We start from the raw sequence: 20594 nt of genomic DNA, 5'->3' as shown, positions 1-20594 counted from the left end.
TTTCACTGATTCCTCATCCTGAAAGAAACTTGCCTGTACTTTGTTTCTTGGGTGCAGCAGTGTTTTAAGATAGTGAGAGTGGAAGCTGCAGGACTCTTGAGGCCTAGTCTTGGAAAGTCACACAATGTCACTCTGCCACATTCTGTGGGTTAAAGCACATCACAAGGCCAGCTCAACTTCAAAGGGAAAGGAAATAGATTTTTCTACTTTTTGGGAGGAGTGGTAAAATCACATGGCAGAAGGATATGTATACAAGGATGGGAGGAATTCTTATTGCCGTTTTGCAGATTCCTTGCCACAGCAGTTTAATTTAGCACAAGGAAGATGAATATACAATGTTTGTCATTCATCTAACTTTTGTTTTTCACATGTGTTAGGGGAAATTGTTACCCAACAACCTTGACTATACTCTCATTGTTACAGTGCCATCGATTATAGGTTTCATAGACTATAGGTTTCATTGCTGTATGAAGTAAGCATCAGTGTGATTTTTGCTATAGAAGTGACTTCAGGAGTGTATCGCTTGCTAAACAATCTAAAAATGTTGATTCCAATGTGATATTTGAAGGGTGAGGGAGGGTGTGTGTGTGTGTGTGTAATGCTGATCCTTTTTTAGCCTTGAGGTGTTTTATTCCAGACTGAGTTTCTTAAAACTCAACACCACATGAAAAATATAGATTGTTTGCATGCATATGTATTTGTTTCTCCTGCCACCTACAAGTCATGAGCTACATTTGTCACAGCCGGAAAAATAACACATTGTCTGTGCATCACTCAATTTAAAGGTAGATTGTTGCTTAGATAATTAAGGAAGTTTCTTTACTTTGAAGTCAGTCCAGCAGTATTTTATTCCATGTTTCACAGTTTTTCAAAAAGAATTGCTAGCCTATTAGGATAGAAATATTAGAAGCTTAGTAACAGTTATTGATGGAATTACAGAGTTTGCCCCTCTTCATTTTTTTTAGTTCTTGTTTTTTTTTTTTTTTTTTTTTTTTTTTTTTTTTAGTTTAGAAATAATGGAAGGGAGATGTATTGTTTACTGTTTATTTTTTAATTTTTTTTTTTTTGAGTTGGAGTCTTGCTCTGTCACCCAAGCTGGAATGCAGTGGTGCGATCTCAGCTCACTGCAACCTCCACCTCCTGGGTTCAAGCAATTCTCCTGCCTCAGCCTCTGGAGTAGCTGGGATTATAAGGCGCCTGCCGCTACGCCTGGCTAATTTTTGTATTTTTAGTAGACGCGGGGTTTCACCATATTGGCCAGGCTGGTGTCTTGGCCAGGCTGGTCTCAAACTCCTGACCTCATGATCCACCCACCTCGGCCTCCCAAAGTGTTGGTTTGTAGGCGTGAGCTACCGCGCCTGGCCTATTTTACCTTTGATTAAGTTGTAAAGTCTTTCTGGTAAAAGCGCTTATCATCAAATGTTACGTGCTTTTAGATGTGGGAAGAGGGCTAAGTGTTATCTTTATAAAGTTAGAGATTTAAAGGCTAAGTGACCTGTTTATTACATTGGAAGACAGGTCTGGACGTGGGATTAGAATTGTAGAGCGTCCTTCCCGTGGCTGACCTGGGTTCCTTTCTCATGTAAGGAAGAAGCACTGAGTAAAAGATGTTATCTGGATCTCTGAGGTTATTAAAAATTCCAAGCTTATTTAATTAAATTAAATTAATTTATTTATTTATTTGAGATGGAGTTTCACTCTTGTCCAGGCTGGAGTGCAATGGCACAATCTTGGCTCACTGCAACTTCTGCCTCCTGGTTCAAGCAATTCTCCTGCCTCAGCCTCCCAAGTAGCTGAGATTATAGGCATGTGTCACCACACTAGGCTAATTTTGTATTTTTAACAGAGATGGGGTTTCACCATGTCGGTCAGGCTGGTCTCAAACCCCTGACCTCAGGTGATCTACCCACCTCAGCCTCCCAAAGTGCTGGGATTACAGGTGTGAGCCGCTGAGCCTGGTCCTATTTTAAACTTCTCAAATATTATACAAACAATAATATATGGTCATTGTAGAAAATTTATATAACACTGACGAGTGGAAAGCAGGAAAAGTAACCTCATCACCCAAGGCTAGATACTGTTTGAATTTTGATGTAGGAGTATATACTTACTTGGCATAGGACTTTAAAAAAAAAGCATAAATTGATATTTTTGGAAATGTCTACTTTTTTTGTATTCCCAGTACTTTCACATTTAATTTGTCAGAGCAAGTAAAATAAACTAGTCTTAGATTAATACTTGCTTGGCAAAAGTGATTTTGTTTCTTGAGATTTTGGCATACACTGATAGGCAAGCATGCCTTATGATTACTGCAAAGTACGTAAGTGTGTTTTTTCTCATACTTAAATGTTTTCAGAATCACAGAATATATCTAATACAATCTACTCTTAATGTCCGTGTTACAATTTAGATTTTTTAGGAGTATCATACTTTGCCTTTTGTCTTCCAGATACTATTGGATCACCTTTTTCTGATATTTGGCACTTTGTCGATTGGTAGAAAAATTGTTTTGGCCAGGCGTGGTGGCTCACGCCTGTAATCCCAGCAGTTTGGGAGGCTGAGGCGGGTGGATCATGAGGTCAGGAGATCGAGACCATCCTGGCTAACACGGTGAAACCCCATCTCTACTAAAAATATAAAAAATTAGCCAGGCATGGTGGCGGGCGCCTGTGGTCACAGCTACTCAGGAGGCTGAGGCAGGAGAATGGCGTGAACCCGGGAGGCAGAGCTTGCAGTGAGCCAAGATCACGCCACTGCACTCCAGTCTGGGTGACAGAGCAGACTGTTTTAGTTTTTTTGTTTTTTGTTTTTGTTTTAGTTTAGAAATAATAGAAGGAAGGGAGATGTACTGTTATACCATCTCAAAAAAAATTGTTTTACAAAAAGTTCTGGCACAGAGAAGTTAAGAGTCAGTAACTTTCTTACTGTTTGTGGATATGTTTGAACAGAGTAGTGACTTTTGGATTTCATAGTGACTTCGTATCAAACCTAGAGCTGGCAGTGTGAGGATTTTCTAGATGAATTAAATATGTGGTATCTTTTTGTAGAACTAGCTAAATGATTTCATACAGATGTGGGAGAAATGAATAGGAATTTAATTTGATGATATGAATGTTGAATTTTGTGGTCTTCTAAATTTTAATGATTTTATAGTATTTAGAACAAAAGGACAAAATAGCTTTTGGCATGACTAGTCTTTATAAAGTTTTTAAAGTTACAAATGTATAATGTTTGTGAATCAAGTAGATGAAAATAGCTCCCAACTTTCATTGCCCAGAGATGGGCTGTATAGCCAGTTCAGTGTGTATCCTTGCAGATGTTTTTCTATGTATACATCTATATAAAGATTTTTCCAAAATGTAATAATTTTATGTGTAATGTGGAAACTATACATAATGTTCTGCAATCTGTAAATTTTACTTCTTCAAAGTAATATATGTATTACTTGGGTATTTTACTTCTGTATATTTTCTGTAAATATTTTTAGTAAAGTATACACATTATAAATATTCACAGCTGTCATTCCAGGCCGTTTCTCAGAGATCCACCTCCTTTAAAAATACCTATTCTGGATCCATTTCTGTTGTATGAGTGCAGCTTAATTTACTTCACTAATTCCTTTCTTGATGAACTTATTATTTCCAAGTTTTTATTATTTCTGTGGGATAGATGTCCAGAATTTCAGATGGCTAGGGCCAGTGGTATTGCATTTATACTTTTGATAGATACTGTGAAAATTTCTTCCAGTTGTACTAATTAAATGCTAGCTTAGTTGCTCCCATTACTGACCTTAAAGGTAAGAGGGAGTTAGAGTGAGAAGGCATCTTGCCTTATTCCCGATTTGACCCGGACCTAAAATATCTAAGGTTAGGAGAAAATGGTGGGTGGGGTGGGATGGTTGGATAATTGTGGATTGGAAAAGAAAAAAATTATCGCCTCAGTTTAGGGAACAAAAGTTGCATCACTTATGGTCTAAAAAATGAAGTGTGATGAAGTTTATTCATATGAGCAAATTTATGGAAAATTTTTTTGAATTGGTGAGAAGTCTGGATTATAGAATATAACAAAATTGGTTAATCTACCCTTTAGGTTATGAGGAACAGGGACTCACTAAAAGAACCCAAATAATGGGGCATTCTTTATAAAGATAGATGTGGGAATGGGGGACAGGAATCTCATCCCTAATCCTGGGTTTTCTGGCATCCCTGGAAAAGTTGAGGATCTCGGTCTTGGGAATTGCAGTGAAATGTGTACGTATGGACTGGGAAGTGGATAAGGCCTCAGCAGTGGGAAATTTTGGGTCCTCACTATTCTGGATCCTCTAACCTTAGTGTAACCAGCCAGTCAGCGTGTGTTTGCTTTGTTCATGCCCACCTGCTTCTCTGGCTGTTTTTACTTGGCTTTCATATCTACTCTCTGTGCATGTTTTTTTTTTTTTTTTCTTTTGTCATGGTTTTCTTCTCTGTCATGTCGTTTCTACTTAGTCAGAATTTTGGCTCATTCATAGCTCCTTCTCTCTTTTTTTCCTGTTAGCCACAACTGTGGCTGCTAATTGCTGGGTTCTGTCTTTATTTCCCAATCTTAACCCCAAAGATCGAGAATCTAGTTTTTAGCAAGTCCCTTTATAGAACTCCTGACTGCCCTAAACTCAGACACCCTCTTTGGATAAGGGTGTAGCCTCGGAAGTTCCTGCCTGGGAAGGAATCACAAGTGTGGGGCAGGTACCACTAGTGAGTGTTTTATGTAATGTTACTCTTAGGTAAGTAACTGGTCACCTAAGATGACACTTGGCTTTAAAAGGAAAGAAAGAGACAGAGACAACATATCACCCCAATCAGCAAAATGTAATCCTGATCTAATGTACTTTCTTTGTTAAAATATATACTTACAATGTGTTTAAAGAGCAGTTTATTATTTTGAGTCAATAAATAACTTTCTTCCCTAGGAAGAACCTCCCTTTTTCCTTATGGATTGTAAATCGGGAAATCTTATGCCCAGTTTCAGTTGTAAATTGTCTTAAACTCTGAAATAATGATACCTGAATCCTGAGATATGGTCTGGTCATGCCTTTTCTGCGAGATTTTGAGTACTGTGAAGTAGCTCATCCTGTTTATGTAATGGTGAAAAAATTCTGAAAAATATACTTGGAACCTGATACTCTTTGAGGAACTAATTTTCCTATGTCAATAGTTTTATCAGCAGTATCTTCTCCATGGATATGGAGAAGAGAATCTGATCCTCCCAAATTTTATGATGTATTTGGTGATCCAGTGTTTCAGAGATGAAAGTTTGTTAATATCCTTGGAATATTTCTCACGGTTGCTTTGTTTTCCTCTTGAGAGTCACTATTAAGTATCTCTTTTTCCCCTGTTCTCTTCCTCCTGAACCCCATTCTGCTTCACTTTCAAAATGATGGCTAGAGGGTTGGATGTGTCAGTGATCATGAACTGCTGAGTCCTAAACTTTGGTGTCTGTGTCCCTGAGAACCTCAAAGGGCAGTTTCCCTGTAACTTTTTAAAATGAGAACAATGTTCACAAAGTGCTTTCTTAGTTTGGTTTCAGATCACTTGAAATGCAATCTGATTTGAGAGGCAGTGTTTAAGCTCCTGTTTACCAAAAGGCTGTTTTGATTATCATTTTGCAGGAATTGTTGCTGGGTAAAAGACAAATGAACAACATACTCGGAAGAGATGACCGAATGGTCTGATTTCATGTTGGCAAGTTTCTTCTGGTGGTCTCGAATCTGCATTTTAATCTCCTTAAAAATGCCTTTTTAGCACATAAGCAAAATTAAACATTATTATTTTATTAAAAACTATGGAGTGCTCCTTATTATTTAGGAGAAAAATCTTTTAAATCCTTTTTGGTAAGGACTTGTGTAATTTAAGGCTTTCATTGTGACAGCCTGGTTTCAGCTGACAGGCATGTTAATCTCTATTTGATTGCTTTGGTGGAGAGTTGAAAATCACCTAAAGCCTGGCTTAGTGTGCGTTTGTAAATGCACTTTCTTTTGGTTTTCATTTAATGCAATAATGAAGTGAATTTTCCTACTGTTATTTTATTATACATTTGACAGTTTATCTGATTACCAGATTTAAATAAACAGTTGAACCATATTCCCTTTGACTGTGTCCCCTTGTTTATCCTTTTTTTTTTTTTAAAAGCTGATGGGTCTTTATCAGCATTATTATCAGCATCATTATCAGTACATATGTATATATAGAGCCTCTTCGTCAGTTATCTTGTAGCATAACAGTGCTCCAAGAGAGCGATTTTTTAAAATAATTTCCTATTCTTTTATATTTTGGTTTAATTTTCATCATACTCTTTTCTTTCTCCCCTTATAAGGGGAGTGCCAAAGTTTATGTGAATATGATTCTATATAGAACATATGATTATATGTAATTTTTTTCTTTGTGTTTACAGAGGCAAAATATATTTTTCTGTGTTTATGTGTGTAAAGTAATACATGACAAAAGAAAAATTATGTGTAATAGAAGTTATTTGAGTCGGGGGAGAATTTTACTTCACATTTTGAGATAGAGTAAGCTTTAGAAAAAATATTCAAAGTCAAAATTCTGGGAGGGATTTTTTCCTCCGTACCATGATGACTTTTAAAAGCAATTCAGGTCGACCAGATAATTCTGATACAAACACTTACAGAGCACCTGCTGTGTGTCAAGGACTGGACCAGTTACTTAGCATACTTTATGCATGATCCTTTCATCATTCCTGCGAGGGGCTGGTGTGATTATCTCAGTTTTACAAATCAGGAGGCAGAGACTTGGATGATCACAGTCTGTTGAAGGTCACACAGCTGGATCTGAACCTAGTCGTGGCTGTTGGCAAAGACCTCACCCTTTCTATGGTCCTCTTTGCCTCCTCTGCTTTTGCTGTCTGACCTAGGTTTACAATTCTCAAACTTCAGGACAAGAAGTGAATTTCTTTTCTCTTTTTTCTTTTTTTTTGTGACAGAGTCTCACTCTGTCACCCAGGCTGGAGTGCAGTGGTGCAATCTCGGCTCACTGCAACTTCTGCCTCCTGGGTTCAAGTGATTCTCCTGCCTCAGCCTCCTGATTAGCTGGGATTACAGGCACACACCACCACACTTGGCTAATTTTTTACTATCTTTAGTAGAGACGGGGTTTCACCATGTTGGCCAGGCTGGTCTTGAACTCCCGACCTCAAGTGATCCGCCTCCCTCGGCCTCCCAAAGCGTTGAGATTACAGGCGTGAGCCACCACATCTGGCAAAGAAGTGAATTTCTAGAAGAAAGATCCCTATTTTTAAAGTAGCTTCACCTGGCAATTGGAGGAAACTCCAGTCAGACCCTGGTTCAGAACCCAGTGGCATCATTTGCTAGATTTGTGACTGAGAGTCAGTTACTTGGCCTCATTGTGCTTTGTGGTGTTTCAGGACCAAATCTGGATCATTATATTGGCCTTGCAGAGTTGTTTTCAGGATTAAAGATCATGAATGTGTAATACATAGTAAATGACAATGATGATTATGATAATAGCGGTTAGCACTGAGGAGTTGTTATTACTTGTCAGCTCCTGGGCTAAATGCATTTCACAGTTGGCTCATGTAGTCCATACAACAACCCAGTGGACAGGTGTTATTGTCCCTGTTTTACGTGGAAAGTACTCGGTGTGTGAAGGCTCTAGTTATTTATATTTTCCACACCAGTGTACCCTTCCATTGGTATGCCTAATTGAGAATTCACTGACTAGAGAATTCACTGTCATTCAATAAACATTAATTAAGCACCTCCTATAGGATAATTAAGATAGATAAAAGTTCTCTTTTCAAACCTTATATTTTAATGATTACTTTTTACATATTTATCCTCTAACTGGTTTTGTGGTGTTAAAAAAGGATTAATCTTATGGTAGCTTAAGCACTTAAACATTTCACATACAGGGAAATCATGAACGGAAATGCTTACATTCCAAACCACTTTTTATGTGTCTTCAAAATAATTAATGCTACTACATTGGTAAAAAGGCTCAGAAGATATGAGGAGGTGAGGTATCTTCTAAAAATACCCTCTGCTACTCCTCTCATTCTTTCTTCTATCACACAAAGTGCCTACAAATGCAATTGATAAAATAAGTTGCATAAAGCAGCAATCCTCATGGCCTGTCGTCTCTCCAGAGCAATGATGGGGACATTGGGAGGTTTAGAAAAGTTATTAGCATTAATGCTAAAGTGCTGACAGCTGAAAAGAGCACAGAAGCATTCTGGCAGTGGACTCACAGTTCATTATAGTGGGGAGAGAGATTCCTACACCAAGTGAAAACACTGTAGGGTTTCGCTCATGTGCTTCCCACCATTGAAACCAGACTAGAATATTCAGCCAAAACAGCAGACTGTTAGACATTTAAAAGAAGGAAAAAAGATGCAAATACACTACTCTGTAAACATGCCTGTCATCTCCTGGCTGGTAGTGCAAGGCGCTGTGTGGGTTAGGAAAGTTCTTCCTTCCATGTTAGAGAAAGTGGATCCATACTTGTTAAATCGTGAAACAGGGTCGAAAGAGTGGAGAGCCTTTTCTTTAGAAAGACCTGAGCAACTGTGAGCTGGCGGAAGGTCAGAATTTGAATCTCCCTGCTTTTTCTTGACTAGACGATGGGTTAATTATCCTCTATCTCTTTATTTGGTCTTTCTTGGGCTCCGGTGAGTGCCAGCATTGCTACATCTTGGTGATCCAAAGAAGAGGCGCCCTTTGTGGTCTCACCTTGAGGAACTTGGGAAGTCTGCAGGAGAGAAACAGACAGGGAAATGAGTATGCCCTGTGAGGCAGTCCTCTGGTGGAGATGTGTAACTAATCGTTCCATCTCCGAAGTCCTTCTGTCTTTCATCAATAGCATGTTATATAGTTGTACTGTTGATCCTAAAAGAAGGGATTTCACTTCCAACTTGGAAATTCCAGCCATCCACTCTGTCTTGCAGACTAGTTGTCTTGTTCCAGGATAGACTAGTAGTGAGAGACAGGGCTAATGTTTTCCTGAAACTTCACAGTTTTGTTCATAAAAAGTTTTTGAAGTTTAGTGCTGCCTATACAAACATGGGTTAAATGCTAACACTAACTGAATGCACATGTAAGTGTGTGTGTATTTGTTTTTTGATATGCATGTATTAACATCATGTTCTAGCTTGTATGTAAACTCTGGACTCTGAGACAATGTTTAAACTTTCAACAAGGAAGAGAAATAACGAAAAGAAACAATGGTTTTTTTGTTGTACCCAGTAACTAAATTTACCATTGTTCTAAGAACTCAACAAATGACCACAGGATGTGAATTTAATCGAATTGTGCCTTTGAACAAAGGTATCCTGGTTATAGTGGAATTTTTTACTTCCCCTCATCCTGCTCATGTGTTCACTTGCCTTCCTGTTCTGAAATCACCAGCGGTTCAGTATGACTTACCAAGTAAATGAATTACTGCAATGCAAAAGAGGCTGACCCAGGAAACAAAAGGAATCACCATTATTTCTGACTCTGTCTCCTAGATCAGCATTTGAAGCCAAAGATTTCTACCTTTTACTGGAAAAATACTAAATGAAGTGACTCACCTTAAAAAAATGATCCCTGCAATGCCATCAAGATTTAATTGAAGGTGGTATTTAACTGAAAGTGAGGGCAGTGTGTATAATCTTAATCTCCTCATTTGGACACATGTTCAATTATATTTTCTTTGACAAAGAGTTTTTTATTTCATCCAGAGGAAACTAAGCAAGCATTTAATGGAGAACTGTTAGGAACCAAAATTTCCCTGGAAATATTGCCTTTGATTTTATGGAATATTTTTCTTGATGCAATTGAAATGACTTGCCTTTGATTTTGACATCTCTTTTGGAGTTGACTATACATGTCTCTTTGGGAGAAGAGAGCTGTATCCATGTTGTTAGTCATCTCTTCCACCTATCAGTGCTGTATTAATCGCTGCTCTGCCAAGTACTTTTTACATGCACATTTCATTTAATACTGATATCAAGCCAGTGAAGAAAATGAAGCTGAAGATTTAAAATATTTGCTAGGGTCAAACTGAGTTCCTCTCTCTCCAGAGTCTCTAAGTCCCCTCTTAACCATTACGCTGTGCTGCTTAGAGTGGTTTTCTCTTTGCCCCGGGAGATCTCTCACTAGAGAAACCAACAGCATGTTCAGTATATGTGTGTTGCTTCTTAGCAGAGAAGTTCTCAGCTTTGGTGGGCATTTGTTGCTGTTGCTAACTGAGTTGTTTAGTTTCCTTTCATTATTGGCACATGCTGGTGATCTCAGCACTTTGGAGGCTGAGGCAGGAGAATCGCTTGAGGTCAGCCATTTGAGACCAGCCTAGGCAGCATAGTGAGACCCTTGTCTCTATTTATAAATGTATATATTATTCACATTAAAATTTATTAACAAAGAACAACTTTGATTATCATCATTATTCAAATACTCAAGCAAAGGAAGGCTCTTCATCTCTTTCATTGTACAATACCTCATAGCTTGCCATTATGTTTCAAGATGCCTTCTATAGTAAGATGAGCAAATAATGCTTGGATGATAAAGTTTAAAGTAAACTTGTAAATCAAAATTTGCAAAAAAAAAAAAAAAAATAGATGAAAGCAAGAAAAGTAGGTGAAAGAAGCTTGATGTCTCCTTTTTAATATGGAGGTAACTTGTGAGGGCCTGGAAGGCATCTATGAAGTTGTGAACACAGTCTCATCTTTTTAAATGTTGATTTGCTTTTTAAGTTCCTAAACCTGGACCATTAGGCAACACTGAGATTGGTAGGAGAGCAGTTGTGAGACCAGAGTTTTGTTGCATTGAGAGGAGTGCTTGTTTGCCCCAGACCACTTGGAGAGAAGGTCAGGAATGGGTTAGATACGTTTTCTCTTTCTTTAGCTAGGGGCATCTGTCTGACTGGCATTGGGTTTGGACAATAGAGGGATAGAGAAGACCTACACACAACTCTCTGTGATTTAGTAGAAGGGAAGGAAGTAAAAGAAGTCACAGAAAAGCCTTCCTTTCCCTGAGGAAGTAGACAGAGATAGAGACCTCTTCTGTCCAGGGTAGGAAGTCCCCATAGTACCTGACTTATCTGTATTCTGCTAGGCTTTTGAGCAACAAATTGAGAGTTAAGTGTATGTGGAAAGTATCTGAACACACCGAAAATATCTGAAGATTTTTTTTTTTTTTTTTGAAACAGAGTCTCACTCTGGCGCCCAGGCTGGAGTGCAGTGGCGTGATCTTGGCTCACTGTAACCTCCACCTCCTGAGTTCAGGCGATTCTCCTGCCTCAGCCTCCTGAGTAGCTGGGATTACAGGTGCCCACCACCACACCTGGCTAATTTTTGTATTTTTAGTAGAGATGGGGTTTCACATGCTGGCCAGGCTGGTCTTGAACTCCTGACCTTGTGATCCACCTGCCTTGGCCTCCCAAAGTGCTGAGATTATAGGTGTGAGCTACCGTGCCCGGCCCCCTGCCTACTTTTTAGAGTGCTATTGTCTCACTTTTTCTTCCTTAATGTACAAATTATGTGAATCTTTCAAGGTTCAACCTAAGTGCCCACCGCAAATTCTTGATTCGTATGATTCTTAGGGAAAATCACCTGTAGCTGTGTAATGCAGCAGCTTGGGCATAATTATAGCTTGTTTCCTGTGGTAGCTTTTTAAGTTCCTGAAGAATAAGAAGCATTCCTGTCCTGAGTTTTATGTCATGAGTAAGATTTAACACGATTCATACCACTTCTTAGGAGCTGGTTGTTAATTTGTTGAATGGCTGCATGAACTTCTGTCAATCTTTTGACTCTCCTAATAGCTTTCTCTGTGTTTAATTCAGGCTTCCCCATGCCTTTTTCAGAGTCTAGACCTTTTGGAATCTGCTTTTATTTCTTACACTTGATTTTTTGGGGAGTGGGGGAGGAGTGTATTCTGTGTTCTTCTCTTTGGTCTTTATGGCTGGAATTACTTTTGGAAAGATGTGACACTGTTTCAATTTTGTCTCTGAGCCTTTTTACTCAGAGCAAAATCACAGGAGTTTCTCTCAGTACAGGCATGTTCTTTAGGTGACTTTGCCCTTGCTGTAGCAAACCTGCCTTGGTTGAGCGTTTGGGTTGGAGAAGTGGGAGAGTAGTTGACGCAAGTACCGCTGTCCTATGACCTGACTCTGGTATGCATGGTGCTGTGCCCCATGGTCACTATTTTTGATGGTAGAACTTTGTCCAGTCAGCTCTGCGGAAAAGATGATACATGTTGAACACTGCGAAAGTGAACTTTCCTAACATATTCTTTTGGGGAATTTTCTGAGCTTTTGTGGTTCTTTACAACTTACTCGTCTAATTTGTACATTTACCTCTGCTGTCCCATGGGCCTTGGCAAGTGACAGCTGCAGTGCCAATGTTTCAGAGTAGAGAAGCTTTGTTGGAGCACAGGGTTATCTGGGAACACTCTTCCAATTTATGTGGTTTAGTTCTGTTTAAATTCTTTCTCCATTACAATTCCTGTTAGCAAAAGTCATGCCAGTAATTTCCATTTCTTGCCTCCTTAATGGTGACATGGTATTAAAAGAAGTTTATATGATTCCTACATATCTTAGTACTTTCAAAATAGAGACTTTTAGTGATTTACTGCTAGGAGGCTATTTCTGTCTAAATCGTGATAACATGGACGTGATCTTAGAATTAGTAGTTATGCTTTTTTCTTCCTTCCCTCCATAGGGCATTATGTTTCTAGGGCTGGCTTTGACTATTAAATACATATATAGTCAGTCCTCCATGTCCATGGCTTCGGAATTTGTGGATTCAGTTAACTGTAGATTGAAAATATTTGGAAAAAAATGGATGATTGCATCTGTACTGAACATGTACACACTTTTTTTCTTGCCATTATTTCCTAAATGTTATAGTGTAACAACTATTTACATAGCATTTACATTGTCTTAGGTATTACTCTAGACATGATTAAAGTATACATGAAGATATGCATAGGCCATATGCAAATACTACATCATTTCATACAAGGTTCTTGAGCATCCATGAATTTTGGTACCAATCCCGCACGGATACTGAGGGGCAACTGTATATATTTTTTCTTTGTGGGAAGTGGAACCAAGGATAGGATAATCTGTGATCCTCACATAATAAAAATATTCTGAAATGTCAGTTTATATGATTCTTTGATTTTTCCAGATCTATATTTCTGTGGTATGGGAAGGTAATAAAGGTTATGATAAGTAAACAGAGTATTCCCCTTCCTGCATCCAGAGACTGGCCTTTTTCTGATTGATAGAAATTGGGGTTTTCTAATTCATGCTGAATATGAATCTCTTCTTCCAATAATGAAGGTCCATAGGAAATTCTACCAGGTGGAGCCGTAATGGAACACGTTCCCTGTGTGACTTAAGGAATTCAGACTCATTACTTTCTAGGCACCCTTTGTGGAATGTTCTTCAATAATATGGGAGAGTGGGATGCTTTTGAAGACACAGGTAGAGCTGCAGGGAAACACATAATCATTGATTTTGGTTTTGTTAGTTTATTCGTGTCCGTAAGATACTGGCTTGTGGAAATACAACCCTGACAGGTCTGAGCAAAGTCTTTTCCCAACAGAACATGTCTGCTTCTGCTGAGAAGCTAGGGCTAGAGCTGACCATATTCCAATCAGCACCTCTCTGGGCTCCTGGGCTGACTTTTAAAAAAGCCTTGGTCCTAGCAGGTTGGTTGGGTAAAGCTTCCTGGTATGGGAAAGGGGCAGGTATGCAGGTCGTCACCAAGCTGGGGAGTGCCTGGCGCAGAGCCGGTAACCAAGACCTCTCAGGAGATGAAAGTCCGCTGCTGTTCATGAGATCATCCGTGCCTAAGAGGTGTGGCGGTGGCATTAGCCTTGGCTTTAGAAAGTTGAAAGCACATGAATAATGTCTTCTTTTGAAGGTGGCTTATAACAACGTTTCTCCGCCTAAAAACTCGATTTCTGTCAGGTTTGCTCAAGCTGAGGATGGCGATTTGCCACTTCATTAGATGACTCACGTCACTAAAAAAAGACATTTAGTCCCTTCTCCTGGACTGTCCAAACCTAGGAATTTCTTGCAGAAATGCCAAGGAGATCTTAAAACAGCCAAACACAACTTTTGCCTTGGTGTGCAGGCATGCTTCTCTTTCTGTCAAAATAAATTAGGCTGCTAAGTCGTAAATTAGGAAAATATTTTGCTACTTGTGTTTCTTATTTAACAAGTAGAGTAAATAGCTGGCCTCAAACAAAACAAAAAATCCCAAACCGATCTCAAGTCGATTGACAGAAGATGATTCTGTCTTTGCCAAGAGTGAAGACATACCTTCTCTGGGAGACAGGAAGCCTTCATCTGTCTCCCTCTGATTTAACTCAGTCCTTACCTTCCATGTACCTCTGGTCAGGTCACCTTGCCCATTTCTCCCATTGCCCCTTATATTGGGTTGGGATTCGCAGGCCTAAGGAGGAAGCGCCCGGGAGACCTGTCCATATCTGAATTCTGTTTCCTGTCTCTCTTCCACCAGTATGAGGTTTCTCTTCACATTGCTTTTACCCAATACATGAATGATTTCCTTTGTCAAGCTTATTGGAATGCCCTGTGGGAGGGATGCTGTGTAAAAACATAATTGTATTGCATAACTGCCCAGTCCTTAGAGATGCTAGATTACCCTTGGCACTTTCACAGACCCCACTCTCTGGCTGGTCACTAGAGAGCAGGGTGAGGTGCACTTCAGAGGTGGCTTTGTCCTCTACCCCAGTACCATGGTCCATGGTGATGACCTTTATCCCACCTCTGGTAAAAGGCTATTTTAGGTTTTCTAAAATACAATTCCTTACCTACCCCAGGCAGGAATGTTTCCATTTTCCCCCTTTCCTCTTTTCTGATTCTTTCCAGCTGCTGTTCCTTTACAAATGTCAGGTTTGTTTCTCCTGTGTCACCTTGAGGCAACTGACATTCGTGACTAATTATTAAAAAGGGCAGCCTTTTAGTTTATTTTGATGAAAACAAAGTCTCAGAGAACTCTGTTAGATACACTCTATTTGAGCAGGTGACATGTTGATGTTTGGGATTTGGGAAACAGATCCAGCAAAAGTAGAGTTTTTAGCATGGTAGTTGGAGGAGTCAGAAGGTCCAAGGTGAGCTTCCTGGACTTATTTATTACTAACGCCGTGTGTATTCTCTGAACTAATTCCAGGCCTTTAAACTTAATACCAAACAGCCAGGCCAGGTGGTCACGGGGCTTATGGAAGGGTCATCTTGGAGCAAAGAACCATACAATGAACTCTTATCCGCTAACTTTTTTTTTCTCCCCTGTAAAATCAAATTAAATCAACCTCAGTTTGGAGGATGTAGAAATGGGGGGAGGGTATGATTGGAGTCTTGGCCGTTTGTTAATGCCAGTGGTTTGTGGGAGCAGTCTGACTATGAAGGATGCATAAAAAATAACTCTGCAATTTTAACTTATTTCAGAATAGGGCTTTTGTCTTTGGCACACACTGTTGCAAGCCATTTTTGATCCTTCATTGTGAAACCTTCATTCATTGGCATATTATATAAGGTCAGTGCAAATACTGTGTTGAAAACATGTGGATCATGGTACATCCCTGGAGCTGTAAAAGATGGTGTGTACTAATATGAAGAGAGCTCCAAGATATATACTACTGGGTAAAAACAGCAAATGACAAAAGGAAGAATAGAGTGGCTGCCAAAAAGGGGCAGCAAACCAATGCAGTCTTTTGGATTTCCAGTGTAGAGGAAAATCTTACCTCAGTTAGCGGCACACAGTTTTCAGTGGTCTGGGCAGGACCTTTTTCAGAATTATCCTGTGTAACATTATTTCTTGACTTTCTTTTATCCTTATTCCCTTACTCATTCCTTTCCCCTGTAGTCAACCTTTTGAATATTTATGTATATCCTTTGTATGTATCTTGTAAAATATGTTATTGTTTTACATGCTTCTTTTTCTGAGGTGAAATCCACATAACATAAAATTATCCCTTTAAGATGGACAGTTCAGTGGCATTTAATACGTTCACAATGATGTTTAGCCACCACCTATGTCTAGTTCCAAAACATTTCCACCATTCCCCATACCATGAAACAGTTACTCTGTATTTTCCCTTCTCCCAACCCCTGGCAGCCACCTGTTTCTAAGATTTACCTATTCTGTATATACTATCCAGAATATAAATGGAATTAAACAATATGTGATCTTTCCAGATACTATCCAGAATATAAATGGAATTAAGCAATATGTGATCTTTCGCATGCATGCGTGCATTGTCAAATCAGTCTTTATTGAGATCTAATTTGCGTAGATAAAATGTACCCACTTTTTAGTGGACCTTATGTTTTTGTTGTTGCGGTTATTGTTATTTATGACATCTTTCACATTTGCTTACAGCAACCCCATGAGACAGGCACTGTCATCACCCTGTTCTGCAGATGAGGCTTGAGGCTCAGGGACACCGAGTGACTTGCCTGGGATTGCATGGCAGGGTAGGATGTGGAGGTGGGCACACTGGCTCTAGAGTCCATGCTGCTCCACCACTGTTGTCCACCGGCCCCTCAGGTCTTCACACGGGTGATTTCAGAGCCTGCCTTTTCCCACACACCATTATACTATTTGTCAGGTTGACAAAAAGTGGCTATAGAATATTCTACTATTTGTATATACCACAATTGAACTGCTTAGCCATTGATGGATTTTTAGGATGTGTCTAATTTTTAGTCATGAACCATATTGAAAGGAACATTAAGGATTAAAGAAAATTCTAAAGTCATATATATTCTTTATAGAAATATGAGCAAGCAAGGAAAATAAGCTAAAAACATATAAACATTCCCCCCAAAGTTAACTGCTCTATGCGGTTTTTCACATGGTGTTCCAATTTGTCTTATCCTTTTTTTTTTTTTTTTTTTTTTTTGAGATAGGGTCTGGCTCTGTCACCCAGGCCAGGCTGGAGTGCAGAGGTGTGATCTTGGCTCACTGCAACCTCCACCACCTGGGCTCAGGTGATCCTCCCACCTCAGCCTCCCGAGTGGCTGGGACTACAGGCACACATCGCCATTACCGGCTAATTTTTGTGTGTGTTATAGAGACAGGATTTTGCCACTTTGCCCAGGCTGGTTCTCTGTATTTTTTTTAATAGGAAGAAAGCACTTGAGGAGAAAGGATGCTGTGATAAATGAAGTTTTGTAATAGAAAGTTTATAGTATACTGTGAACATATTTTTATCTAATAATAGTGAATATTTACTAAGTGCTTAACACACGACAGGGACTATTTTCATGTTTTACCCTATTTCATGGCAATCATTTGAGGTATGTGGTTATTATGGCGGATGAGATTTGTGTATTTTAAAATCTACACAAATAGTTTTGTGCTCTAGCACTTAGTATTTCTCACTTTTTAAATTCAGCGCTATATTCTTGTGATTAATCCATGCATCTACCTTGCTGTGTGTATCTAGACATTTGCTGTCACCATGGGTTTCCTTATCTCTTCTTGCAACTCCCAGTTTCCACAGTGGGAAACACAGTGTTGCAGGGAACATCTGTGAACATGCCCTCATGGATCTGTGGGCCGAGTCACTGGGAGACACTTCCAGCAACAGGATGAATGGATCATGGGGTATTTATGTATTTAATATGACTAAATATTGGCAGAGGCAGATTCTCCTCCATAATGGCTGTCCTGGAGTCTACACTCTTATGCTTTTTTTTTTTGGGGTTTCAAGGATATATGTATAAATGGCTAGGAAAAAGGACTAGAAAGAGATATACCAAACCAGTAATAGTGGGAACATTTACAAGGAACCCAGGAGGGAGAGGATGATCGGAGGACCCTTAGGCTGTATTGGTCATGATATGATATGTTGTAAGCAGTGTCTTCACGTGTAACTTACTATTATATAATTTACTGTTTTAAAGAAAAGATCTGAAATGTGACCTTTACCTGAAGTTTACAGGGCTATGCTATGAACACATTTCAAATTGTGAATGCCTGGGCTAAGGTTAGTCATGGAGCGTGGAATGAGTTCTTTGCAGCTTAGTGCTCTTTGAGGCATGATGCTCTAAACAGTTACCAGGTTATACCAGTGAACCCTCTTCAGACATTTAACTGAAGTTTCTCACATCTCAGATGGCTCAGAGAGGTTGAGTAATTTTCCCAGGAGCACAGGGTCAGGAGGGTTGGCCAAGGCAATGTGGAGAGGTGGGTCAGAACAGGCAACTTCATTCAGGAGGGCTTGTTGATCTGTACTTAAGGTTGGGGGAGGAAATCGGTGCCTTTTCCCTGCAGGTGAGATGGGGAGGAAACACTCTCAAGAACAGTAAGTTTCCGTAGCTTCCTTATGCAAACACTCCATTGAATCTCCGTCTGGTCTGTTTACTAAGCACAAGGTATTCAGATAGTCTTCACCTGACAAGCTGCTTTTGTTTCTGTAAAGGAAGGTAACAGGAAGGTCTTCAATTTACGACTCAAGCTTTCTTCTTTCACCTCTTCTAAAGTGAGAGAAGCAAAGGTTCTGGATGACTGGGTGAGATATTTTTTAAAGGTGCCATTCAGGTTCCTTTTGGATATTAGTTCCAACTGAGATGTCTCATTCTTTCTCTGGAACTAAAATGGGTGATGATCAATCAGTCATTTTTGAAAGTAACTGTGATGGAGTGGGGCAGTTAGCTACCACCTCTCCAAGAGTTCCCAGCACCTTACCCACACCCTGATTATGGTATAGACTTAGTTGATAAGAGAACCAGTGAGTGTTTGTGTCAGAATTTTACTTTCAGAACCAGGCATAGAAATTTATACATGAATGCCCTTTGCAGAAAGAGGAGGTGTTTGCACACAGCTACATCGATAGGTTATTTTCCACTCTTGCACAGTCACTGGTACAGATTTCTCTCATGAGCTCCTCAGAGATGTAAGACAGGGTGTTGATGATGCTTTATCAAGCAGATGATATGTTTGCTACTCACAACCAAGGAAAATTAAAATATAAGAATAAATTGGAAGGCAGATGCAGATATAAAGTCCCATCTTTAAGGCAGGAATTCTTCCTACCATCAAATATTACCCAGAACTCACTGGTTTGGAGGTTGAAGGCACAAAGCATGGTTGAGAAGGCTGAACTCCTGGCCTGTCTCCTCACAGGGTTGGTGAACTCTGGTAAACTCTAGAACAGAAATGACCCTTATAAACAGGTGCACATATGTGGTGAGTACCTGATGAATGTGTGCTGACCAATAAATAATTAATACTACTTCCTCTTGACTCATGTGTTTGAAATGAAGAACAGTCACTCCAATTGCAATCTATACTTGTGTGGAGCAGGGAAGTTGGGCAATACACCCATATTTAGTAACACTCTTGAGATAGATGGGGTGGGAGAGATAACAGTCATTCTTTGCCTTTTGGGTGAATCTAAGTTAAAATATTTTTATTTTCTAGATTTATAGCTAGTTAATAATTTTTTTGCCCTAGAATATTGAGGGTGCAAGATTTTAAAGTTGGATTTAGAGGAACTGAACTTTCAGTTTGTTCATTGTGATTAGGTAAATAGAGAAAATGGGCGAATACATTGTACTTTCTCTTTTTAACCATATAATGACTACTCACCACTGAAATTTTGATGAGCATTTTTTTGCTTTATTTCAGAGAAAGACAAGTGAAATTATAGTTAAATTGTATATTATTTTGTGTAGATTGTCTTTTCTCTAGTGTTCCTGCTGAAAACAAAGAGGAGATTAAAGATTTTCACAAGTTCAGACTTTTTATCCGTTATTCAAAGTTTGCGGCTGGGTGTGGTGGCTCATATCTGTGATCTTAGCAGTTAGGGAGGCTGAGGGGAGAGGATCATTTAAGTTCAGGAGTTTGAGACCAGCCTGGCTGACTTGGCAAAACCATATCTCTACTAAAATATAAAAATTAGCCAGGTGTGGTGGCAGGTGCCTGTGGTCCCAGTTCCTAGGGAGGCTGAGGCAGGAGAATTCCTTGAACCCTGGAGGCAGAGGTTGCAGTGAGCCGAGATGATGCCACTGCACTCTTGCCTGGACAGCAGAGCAAGACTCCATCTCAAAACAAAACGAAACCACAAAGTTTGATAGTTTCCTTAACCAGTGGGAGTAGGTGCCTTGATGTGTGTGTAGCTTGTATGATCCAGGAACTGATAATGAAGTTTGCAACATCTCTAAGCTAGAAATTTTAATGAAACCACAACATATTTTCTTTCATAGCAATTCTCTAAGCCAGCATTTCAAGAAGGGCTGGGAAAAAAATGGTGATAAATGACCTTTGAGGTGAACTTTTGATATTTGCATTGCAATTCTTTGGGTTTGCACTTTTAATTTTTAAAATTGCAGGTGATACTTGTGAAAAGTGTCAGTTTCCAGTATGTTCACAGTAGTGGTAGTATGACCCTTAAAAGAAGTAAGCACATATATCTGCCCATTTTATCAACTGATGTCTGCAGAGTTGGTGTGCCATTTTTGCAGCATGGGTGAGAATTGAGATTTTTCTAATTACATGAGCTTTTCTTCTTTCTTTCTTTCTTTCTTTCTTTCTTTCTTTCTTTCTTTCTTTCTTTCTTTCTTTCT

General features: G+C 39.3%; 1 protein-coding gene across 1 annotated transcript in view; it reads left to right on the top strand.

Annotated features, from left to right (window-relative positions):
- Positions 1-20594, top strand: part of STK39 (serine threonine kinase 39) — a 300851-nt gene that overhangs the window by 14892 nt on the left and 265365 nt on the right. Inside the window, exons 2-4 of the mRNA XM_011960610.1 lie at positions 18449-18538; positions 18828-18922; positions 19720-19800. Of these exons, the coding sequence (XP_011816000.1) occupies positions 18449-18538; positions 18828-18922; positions 19720-19800 (266 nt within the window). The remainder of the gene's footprint in view (positions 1-18448; positions 18539-18827; positions 18923-19719; positions 19801-20594) is intronic.

The sequence above is a fragment of the Colobus angolensis genome, unplaced genomic scaffold (genome assembly GCF_000951035.1).
Source record: "Colobus angolensis palliatus isolate OR3802 unplaced genomic scaffold, Cang.pa_1.0 Scaffold517, whole genome shotgun sequence".
NCBI classification, from domain to species: Eukaryota; Metazoa; Chordata; class Mammalia; order Primates; family Cercopithecidae; genus Colobus; species Colobus angolensis.
This window is presented reverse-complemented; position numbering and strand designations above follow the sequence as displayed.